The 10,852-nt window shown below is 40.3% G+C and overlaps 1 protein-coding gene across 1 annotated transcript; it reads left to right on the top strand.

The window, feature by feature from the left end:
• Nucleotides 1–1,671: 1,671 nt before the first annotated feature.
• On the top strand, nt 1,672–2,196 carry LOC148945697 (uncharacterized). Its single transcript, XM_089098247.1, has one exon. The coding sequence runs from the start codon at nt 1,672–1,674 to the stop codon at nt 2,194–2,196; it is 525 nt and encodes a 174-aa protein (XP_088954373.1).
• The last annotated feature ends 8,656 nt before the right edge of the window (nt 2,197–10,852 follow it).

The following is a 10,852-nucleotide window of genomic DNA, read 5'->3' as shown; positions in this document are numbered from 1 at the left end:
ACAAATGTAGTTTTTGTCAAAAGAAAAGCATGCAGAGTTTTAACAACATGTAAGGATTGGAATTTATAATAAACTAAAAGACTTACTCTTTGTTAACTTACTCCTTGTCTATATTTTTTCTTTTCCAAACACAATTTTAATTAATATAGTTTCATCAACTATAGTGGTAATGACGTCGCTAATAATTTGTGAAATGTTTTGACTTGTAAATAATCGTGGTAGTATTTTCAACGTGACGCTGAACTACTCTAGCCTGCAACAATATTTATTTGACTCTTCCAATTTCTTTTTTAATTGTGAAGTCATTAAATAAGGGTTTGGAACAATTTATGAATGGAATGGTATTAAATTTTTTAATGTCATATTAGATATAATTGGCCAGAGGGGAAGCAAAACCAAGCTTTGGTGACGCCCTGATTTCCATAAAAATCTACATGGATGCAGACGAGAATGTTCTAAAACTTTATTTACACGTCTTAGCAAGCTCCTGATAATTGAGAAAAATATTTAACAAATATATAATATTCAATCAGCTAAAAACATTCCGCATTATTCTCCTATGCATGCATGCATTCTATATTTGTAATCAAAATGCAAATACTATTAATTTTTACAAGAAAGAGAATACAAATATCCTGATCTTTGAGTACAGTTAGTTTTCCCGCTTCTTTGTCAAACATCTTTAATATCAGTACTGGTTAATTAATTGATGCAACTGCTCAATTGCTGCATCACCCACGCTTTATCAGTCACAAATACTTGTTTGTGAGAAAAGAAATCGTGAAGTACACATAGTACAGCAATGATGGGAGAGAGAAAAAGATGCTTGACCACATCATTGTTCGACGACACTGGATTTCGTTTGTCCAGAACTGCCACTCATACAGAGGGGCCTAGCTAGGCAATGCCGACCATTGTTTCATCTCTGCAAGGATCAAACTCCGGCTGGTGGCCAATAAGAGTAACTCGTCATCCATCAAGAAGAAAGACATCTCTTGACTGAAGCAAGGTCCCCTGGCTCGTGAGCAGTATATGGTTTAAGTCTCTAACTACTTCGAGGCTCTCCAGCAGTGTTCAGAAAGCAAGTCAGCATGGACCACTTTCAAAGACAATATTCTGAGAGCAGCTACCGAAGTTTTGGACTCGAAGCCGTGAAAGAATAAAAAGTGGATTAGCAACCAGACGTTTGAAAAAATTGAGCAGAGACGGCAAGCGAGATTCCGAGGAGATATGAAACTCTACAGAGAGGTCAACAAATAACGTAACTCCTTGCTTCACAGGGACAAGAAATACTTCATTGCGGGCAATACCACTGAGCTCGAGCAATCTGCCCAAAAGATAGAAATAGGTGCAACATTCAAGATCCTGCTTGAGCTGACTGGCCAACATGCCTTGATGTCGACAATCCTGAGAGCAATGAATAGAGAAACCATTTACGATCAATCTCAATGTGTTGGTCTCTTGAAGAAACACTGTAATAAGCTGCTAAACTCAGATCCACCCGTTTGCATTGACCAAGGGCTTGTTGCTACTGCTGCAAAAGCTACTCTTGCCCCCGACGGTGCCGAATTTTCTCATAAGGAGATTAAATCGGCCGTGAGGAAACTGAAAAAATAAAGCAGCTGACACCTGGGGCATCACTTCAGAGTTACTTACTACGGGCGGCAAGCAATGATACTTTGGCTGCAGATAGTGTTCAGTGTAATCTGGCACACTGAAGTTATACCGTCGTACTGGAAGAAAGGAATCATCGTGTCAGTGTTTAAGCGCAAGGGCAGCAAGATGGATTGCAGCAACTGCCGTGGTAACACCCTACTCTCTGCTCCTGGAAAGCTGTTTGCAATACTACTGCTGAAACGTGCAATAAGTTTCGTACATGCTTTGCACTGCCCCCAACAAGCCATATTCATGCCAGGAAGATCGACAAAAGAACAGATTCATACGGTCAGACCGATCGTTGAGAAGACATTAAACATAAAAGCTAACATAAATTTCATTCACTTTCGTTCTGCCTTTGACACCGTTGACAGACGGTCCCTTTGGCTAATCCTGAAAGCTGCGGGCCTACCAACAAAGATAGTCAGCCTCTTTAAAGAACTCTACAGCTGCACAGAAAGTGCCATCCTTGTTAACGGGAAGCTTTCCTCTTCCTTTTCCATCAAAATGGTGTACGGAAAGGATGCGCTGCTGACCTGAGCTGTTTTACTGTGTCATCAACCACATTTTGAACGAAACACACCGAGCCCGCCCTTTTGGCATAAGTTATGGCGGGAGGACTTTTGTCTGATGTTGAACTTGCCAACAATGTAGCCGGCCTTAGCGAAAATTTCGACCAACTTAAAACTGCACTCATGACGCTCTCCTCCACTGCCTCTGGATTTGGGCTGCAAATCATTTGGAAGAAAATGAAGACCATGCCCATAGAAAAGACCGCATCGGCATCACCCTAAACTGTTAAGATCAACGCCCAAACTGTTGACGCGGTAAAGCAGGAATAATTATATCATCAAATGGCAAACTTGGCACCGAAATATCAGTCAGATCAGCCAATACAAACTCTGTATTCGGACGGCTCCTGAGAGCAGTCTTCCACAAACCGCAAATTAGTCGCCTTACAAAAGCCCGACTTTACAACGCCACAGTCTCAAGCATCATGCTCTACTCTTCTGAGACATGGCGGATAACCCAAACACAGCTAAAAAAGATCGATTCCATCCAAACTAGACACCTGCGTCGAGTTCAAGGCTTCAAATGGTATGACAGGATCTGCAATACAGAGATCCGGAAAACCTTAAAGTTAGCGAAACTCTCCACCCAAGTAGAAGCTCGTTCTCTAAGATGGTACGGCCGCTTATTCCGCCTCCCGCCAACTGCCCCTGAAAGGATCATTTTGGACTTCAATATTTCGATTGTCTGAAAAAGTCCTCGAGGGAAGCCGCGCACCAGATGGGCTGATGTTATGAATCAACGTCTTTTCAACCGCAACCTCGACCCTAATGAGGCCCCATCCCTAGCCCTGGACAGAGCTGCTTGGAGAAGACTGACAGCGCTGTCAATTAGTTCCCTCTACACTGGTGACCCTGCTGAGCAAGAGCGCTAAGTCAAGTTAGTTAATTTGCCCCGCTCAATAGGAAATACTTAAAAATTATGAAAACTAGGCTACTTTGAAAAGGATAGCCTAATTCTAAATTTTGAAAATGGTTTCGTTTTACTTTATGGTAAAATTCCAGTTTAGCTATTTTTCACTCTCTTGGAAAGGGGTTAGGTTAGGAAAATAAAACTTGTAAATTTCTACTTTAGCTACTTTTGGCTATATTGGAGAGGGATTAGGTTAGAAAAATGGGTAAATTTCTAGTGGGCCATATAATTTAGCTGAAAATGCTAAATTATATTCATAAGTGGAACGATTTTGTTAGTATTTTGGGCGGGGTTCGGGGGGACTTTTTCACGGGTTGTTCTTTACATTGTCTATTGGAATAAGCTTTATGCTAAATAACAAAAAGAACAATACCAGACTGTCTGCACTCTAGTGTGGGGAGAACTTAACCATCCACAAAAAAACCCACAGTGTGTTCCAGAGGAAGATTTTGAGCACGATTGGTTGGGTTAACTGCTGATAAATCGAGAAAAATATATCACAAGAAATGTTATTATAATATTCTTAAAGCGTTCCTGTTGTTCCCAATTCCGATTCGGGCAATTAAATTGCCCAAATGTTATACTATCCCTTAATTCTTCTTCTTCTTGAAATGCTAAGCCTTCTGGAATCCACTTCGGTCTCCTTTCGGCGTCACGACAATTTTCAATCTACAGGGGATGATGGGTCAGGAATAAGTTTTGCTACCATCTATGTGAACTACTTGCAGATATTGTTATGTCTTAGGAAATGGAAAATACTTTTGTATAGAGAATTGGCTCTATGCCAAATAATCTCCTGTTTCCTCAGGATCAGGGGCGTCGTTTGGGGGTAGCAGGGAGGTCTGAAAAAATATTATACCTCCCATGCCCTTTGACTATTCAGATATGGAATTTTCTTGCCCCCTCCCCCCAAATAAAAATGCTGGAGTTTCACCCCTGCTCAGGATCAATGAGTTGCTTTTGAATCTATAATAAAGAATGTTATCTTCCTGTGATGGAAATAAGGATGGAATGGGCATTTTTGTTTTTGAAGGAACCCTTCTTCTGAGTATGTCTCTGGGGCTCTTGGCCTTCAAATTGGGATTGATTGGATTATTCAAGGAGCTACTAACTAACTGGTCTGCTACCTCATTATATTTGATGCCTTGGGGGCTGGGGATATGTTGGATCTTGACTTCAATGAAGCTGTTTTGGAGACTGATTAATTGACCTCTGATTGGCCTCGGGTCTGTATCCTTAGCATTCCAATGGATATTATCAATGAGCTGAAGGGTGCCTTTGGATTCTGAGAGCAATACTACTCTTTTGGAAGCCGGTGGATTAATATTGATGCCCTTTTTAGCCTCTTTTATTGCCGATAGCTCTGCCGTGAGGATGGAACTATTGTCAGAAAGTCTGGTTTTTCTATTCAGTGCATAGCTTGGGATAACAGATGCAGAGCCGATTGTACTGCATTTAACTGAGCCATCAGTGTAGATTTGGAGAGAATCTGGATACAAAGTGGTCATTTTCTCATGAAAAAGTGTCTGAATTTGGATTGGCAGGTAATTTGTCTTTTGAAAGGGTATCAACACTACTCAACCACTTGGAGGTGACATTTGCCATCCTGGGGGGACAAGAAAATGACGGAAACAGGGTGAGTCAAGTTTCCAAGATGGGACAAGCTCGTTAAATGTTTTCCATGACCTCATAGCTGTCAAACTATGGGAGGTACCATCTTTGGCAAAAGTGAGCTTAAAAATATCATACTCGTGACCTATAGCTTGTATCTTGCTGTAATATTAAATGATAAGCATATTTCGTCTTTCTAAAATAGAGGGCAGGCCGGTGAAGTGTTTCACTTTGTTAGAGGAGCACTGAGCCTGAAGCCCTAGGGCAATTTTGCTAGCCATATTTTAGATTGTTCTTAATTTGCCAAGACTACTCTTACTACATTCTCCGTAAAAATCGAAGAGTATTTTTTTGGGAATTAGCCCACTTTGACCCCGCCAGGTACTTAAGGATTAGTAACCTTTCATTACATGAATTTTTTACACAGTTGATTTGATTTTGCCAAGTCGGTCTTGGATCCAGGTATACTCATAAGAATTTAGGGGCTACGGCATATTCCATTTCCACAATATTGACGAAGAATTTTGGTGGTATGACGGACTTTTTGTTGAAGAATATGATTGCATTTGTCTTAGACTTGGAGAAAGGTAGGAAAAATGCAGCAAAAAAAGTTGCTAACTCATCTAACGCTAAGTTAATATTATTGTCAATAATATTTACATCTCTACCTGCTGACCAAAGAACTAAGTCATCTGCAAATTAAAGCTTGGATATTGAATCACTGCTGAACTGAAACTCATGTAAAACTAATAAGAAAAGAAAGGGGCTGAGTATGGACCCCTGTGGGAAACCAGCATGTAGTGCTGAAATACTGGACACCTTATTTTGCATCCGGACTTACTAGCTTCTATCAAATAGATAATTGAACAGGAACTTAATGACTCCATCCGGGAAATCCATCATTTTTAGAATTTGACAAATGAGATACTTTCAAACGTGGTCAAAAGCTGATTCAAAGTCAAAGGAGACTGCTATCATGTTCTCACCGCTATCTATGGGATTTCTTGCAGCTGCTTCAAGCTGGATTACATTCTTTACAGTATTACGCCCTTTACGAAAAGCCAGCCTGGGAATTAGATACAATTTTATTAATTTCCACAAACAGTTCTAACCTTCTAAGTAGTATCTTTTCAAAAAGGTTTTCCAAGTACTGGTAGTAGTGAGATAGGCCTGTAGGAATTGATTAAATCTAGAAGTTTGCCTTTTTTTCTAATTGGGATTAAAATTGCCTGTTTCCATATCCTTGGGATTATTTTTGTAGTCCTTGCGTAGTTATATACATGAAGTAAGGCATTATGGAAATTTTATCCTGCATTTATGATCCACTGGATACCTATTTCGTCTTCTCCTGATGCTGAAGAGGAATTGGACGACCTTATAGCCTCCTTTAGCTCATATGTGGTAAACATACATACAAGTTCCTTCTTGAAATTTGTCTTCTCATGCAACTTGCCTACTCTAGGCCTTCCTCTTTGCACTGCGAGGACATTTCTGTTGAAATGAATAGCAAATGCTTCAGTAATGTCTTTGCCAGTCTTTAAAGTGGATTTCGTTGTTGTAAAACAGGGGATCTTTGAATTGTAAGTTTTGTTATTTTGCCAGCCATTCGATTTATGAACGAATGAATTTTACTTGAAAGAACACTACGGTCAATTTTGAAAGAAAAGTCATTAAAAGCTGAGTGCTTGGCCTTTAAAACTATTTTCTTCCCTAAGGCTTTAGCCTTGCTAAGAGCAACGAAAGTTTCTTGGCTTAGGTGCCTCTGAAAAATTTTTCTTGCTTTTTTTTTACTTAGAACTGCACTTCTGCTGTTTTGACTCCACCAGATTTTGTTCGACTTCTTTAACGAAGAAATAGGCATTTGGTCAGAAAACTTCTTGATTGAGTTTTCTGCTGCTGTTAAGAGAGTATCTGTTAGTTTTTTGGCTTTAATTTCAGTATCTTCCTCTAGCCTGATAGTAAAGTAATCAGTGCTATTTAATATGTTTTGAAGAGGGTCCAGTTTGCTGTTTTTAGATTGAATCTCATTGCCAGTGGAGCAGGAGTGGATTTTGCTGCATGAATTTCGACAAGGGTTGCAGTATGGTCGGTCTGAAGATTTGGGACAACAGAAATCTTGATTTCAGACTTAAGCCATGTTGGATCAATCTGCAAATCAATCGTTGATGAGGTATTATCCCTGATACTGTAGTGGGTGGGGAGGCCATGCGGAAATAGAACTGTGAAATTGTTAGAGGTGAGGATATATTCTTCTATATTCTTACCCGCAATGTTGGAGTGTATATGAGTATTAAAGTCACCTATGAGCCTTAAAGTCACCTAAAATGACAGCGTTCTTATATCTTGTTTCTTCTTCAAGCATGGTTTTAATATCATTGCTGCCATTAAGATTGTAAAAGGATGAGATTTTTAAGGGATGTCTATCTTGGAGATTTAAATTCACGCTGACCACATCAATCTCATTCCGGTACTATCTTTGGGCTACTGCCGAATGTGGTATATCCTTTTTTATGAGAATTGCCACTCCCCCTCCTTTCCTACCGGTTGATCTATCCTTTCAATTAAAATGGAATCCAGGTATTCCATGAGACTGAGACTGTGTAATTTTTTTTTTCTGGAGGCAAACAAGATCAATATTATAGCTAATTATGTATTCAATTAGTTCATTTAGTTTTAAACTATTTAGAGACACGATATTCCATTGCAAAATCTTGAAAATATTCATGACTAGTACATACAACCTCCATGTTTTCTTCTGAAGACATAAATTCTGAGTTATCATCATCTGTCACTGAGGGAAAATTGTTCCTCCGTAGTTTGTTTGTCATTTTGGATGTCTCTTCCTTAAGACCAGAGGAATTATGACTTGAGAAGGCATTGGCTCTTTGTCATGTCTGGACAGCACTTGGCTTTGGAGTCTTAGGTATTTTTGCTGCGACGATTGAGAAAAGAATGTATTGCTCAGTTGCGATTCTCAGCATGTCTGCTCGTAGATGGTGGGAGGGGCATAGATCTTTTTAAAATGCACTGTGCGCTATGATCTTACAGTTTTTGCAGTAAGGCTCAGGAGAAGGACATGATGTTGAGTTATGGTAGGCTTTTCCACCTTTGGAGCAGGAGGGATTTGATGCTGACAATTATTTTTAGTGTGCCCATTTACATACATTTGATGCAGTATAAAGGCTTTGCCTTGTAGTGCTTGAAAGGGATTTTTTGCCATTAAAGATATAGATCATTCTTGAGCTCGGTTTCCATTACAACCAAGATTGACTTACTCGGCGTCAGGCTTTTTGCATTTCTTTTATTAAGCCTAGTCATATTTGTAATGGAAAGAGTTCTTCCTGATGAGTCTAATGGCTCAGATTTTTTTTCTTGTGTTTCATAGGCAGCGCGCTAGCACTGCCTAAGTAAAGAACGGTGTGGAGTCAATGTGTTGTTTTTTGGTTTTTTCTCCATACCCGGGCACTTCGTATCGAAGGAGTTGTCGTAGAAACTTCGAAAATGAATCATTCGATTGGAAATGGGAGTGGCTAGTGTCCTTTTTAATAGTCGAAAGTGATTGGAGGGCAACTAGCCGCCCCCCCCCCCGCCCTTAATTCCCCCAAACACATCCAGTCAAAATTTTGAGATAGCCATTTTGTTCAGAGTAGTTGATTTCCAGATAGAAAATATCTTTTTGATGAGGTCACTCCCCCACAACCCTCAGGGCAAGGGTTTTAATTAATGCCCTGAGGGCATATAAGATCAATGTTGACAATGTACAGCTTATTATTTTTTTTTCTTTAAAGCAGGGCACTTCATATAAAAGGGGTCGTCGTAGAGACTTCAAAAGGGGCTCATTCAATTAGAAATCCAGAGTTCTAGTGCCCTTTTTAATAGTCGAAAGTGATTGCCATTTTGTTCAGCGTAGTTGATCTCCAGATAGAAAATATATTTTTGAGGAGGACACTCCCCCACAACCCTCAGGGCAAGGGTTTTGAGTTATACTCTGGGAGCATATAAGGTTTTTATTGAAGGCATTGTCTTAGAAACTTCAAAACAGGCTCATTCGATTGGAAATTCAAAGGGCTTGTGCCCTTTTTAATAGTCAAGAGTGATTGGAGGGCAACTAGCCCCCCCCACGCCCATCATTCCCCCAAAAACATCCAATCAAAATTTTGAGATAGGAATTTTGTTCAGCGTAGTTGATTTCAAGATAGAAAATGTGTTTTTGAGGAGGACAATCCCCCACAACCCTCAGAGCAAGGGTTTTAAGTTATGCCCTGCGGGATTATAATATCTGCTGGGGGTAGACCTTATATGCTACCTTCTACTGGGGGTAGAAGGCGTTTTCTTAGAAACTTCAAGACAGGCTCATTTGTTTGAACATTCAAAGGGCTACTGCCCTTTTTAATAGTCGAAAGGGATTGGAGGGCAACTAGCGCCCCCCACGCCCATCATTCCCCCAAATACATCCAATCAAAATTTTGGGATAGGCATTTTGTCAGCGCAGCTGATTTCCAGATAGAAAATATCTTTTTGGGGAGGACACTCCCCCAAAACCCTCGGGGCAAGGGTGTTTAAGTTATGCCCTGGGGGTATATGAGGTTTTTATAGAAGGCTTTAAAGTAGAAACTTCAAAACAGGCTCATTCAATTGTAAATTCAAAGGGTGTTTGCCCTTTTTAATAGTCGAAACTGATTAGAGGGCAACTAGTCCCCCCGCCCCCGCCCATCATTCCCCCAGACACATACAATCAAAATTGTGAGATAGCCATTTTGTTAGGCGTAGTTGATTTCCACATAGAAAATATATTTTTGAGAAGAACACTCCCCCACAACTCTCGGGGCAAGGGTTTTAAGTTATGCCCTGGGGGCATATAACGTTTTTATATAAGGCATTGTCGTAGAAACTTCAAAAAAGGCTCATTCGATTGGAAATTCAAAGGGCTAGTGCGCTTTGTAATAGCCCAAAGGGGTTTGAGGGCAACTAGCTCCCCCCAACGCCCATCTTTCCCCAAAACACATCCAATCAAAATTGTGAGACGACCATTTTGTTCAACGTAAATGATTTTCAGATGGAAAATAGGTTTTTGAGGAGGACACTCCCCCACAACCCTCAGGGCAAGGGTTTTAAGTTATACCCTAGGGGAACATAAGGTCTGCTGGAGGTAGAAATTATATGCCACCTTCTACTGGGGGTGGAAGGCGTTTTCTTAGAAACTTCAAGACAGGCTCATTCGATTGGAAATTCAAAGGGCTAGTGCCAATTTAAATAGTCTAAATTAATTGGTGGGCAACTAGCCCCCCCCCCCCACGCCCATTTTTTCCCCAAGCAAATTCTATAAAAATTTGAGATAGGCATTTTAGGGGCATTTCTGATTTCTAGATAGAGAACGCCTCTTTGAGGAGAACACACCCCGAAGAACCTCGAGAGAAGGGTGTTTAAGTTATGCCCTGGGAGTATATAAGGTTTTTATAGAAGGCGTTGTCGTAGAAACTTCAAAAAAGGCTCATTTAATTGTAAATTCAAAGGATGTTTGCCCTTTTTAATAGTCGAAAGTGATTGGAGGGCAACTAGCCCCCCCCCCACGCCCAACATTCCCCCCAACACCACCCATCAAAAGTTTGTGATGGCCATTTTGTTCAGCGTAGTTGATTTTCAGATAGTAAATATGTTTTTAAGGAGAACGCTCCCCCACAACCGTCAGGGCAAGGGTTTCAAGTTATGCCCTCAGGGCATATAAGTTCAATGTTAACAATGTACAGTTTTTTTTTCTTTAAAGCAGGGCACTTCATATAGAAGAGGTCGTCGTAGAGACTTCAAAAGGGGCTCATTCAATTAGAACTCGAGAGTTCTAGTGCCATTTTTAATAGTCGGTAGTATTGGAGGGCAACTAGCCCCCCCTCACCTTTGTCATTCCCCCAAACATATCTAATCAAAATTGTGAGATAGCAATTTTGTTTAGCGTAGTTAATTTTCAGATAGAAAATAAGTTTTGAGGATGACACTCCCCCACAAAACTTCAAAACAGAAACTTCAAAACAGGCTCATTAGATTGGAAATTCAAAGGGCTAGTGCCCTTTTTAATATTCAAAAGTGATTGGAGGGCAACTAGCCCCCC

Source organism: Artemia sp. Qi Xiang Cuo, chromosome 12 (assembly GCF_049724085.1).
Source record: "Artemia sp. Qi Xiang Cuo chromosome 12, ASM4972408v1, whole genome shotgun sequence".
Classification (NCBI taxonomy): Eukaryota; Metazoa; Arthropoda; class Branchiopoda; order Anostraca; family Artemiidae; genus Artemia; species Artemia sp. Qi Xiang Cuo.
The sequence above is the reverse complement of the archived record's forward strand: the minus strand, read 5'-3'. Positions and strand labels throughout refer to the sequence as shown.

Excerpts from the sequence above, each read along its gene's own strand:
- LOC148945697 (XM_089098247.1), top strand. The coding sequence starts at position 1,672 with ATGATACTTTGGCTGCAGATAGTGTTCAGTGTAATCTGGCACACTGAA.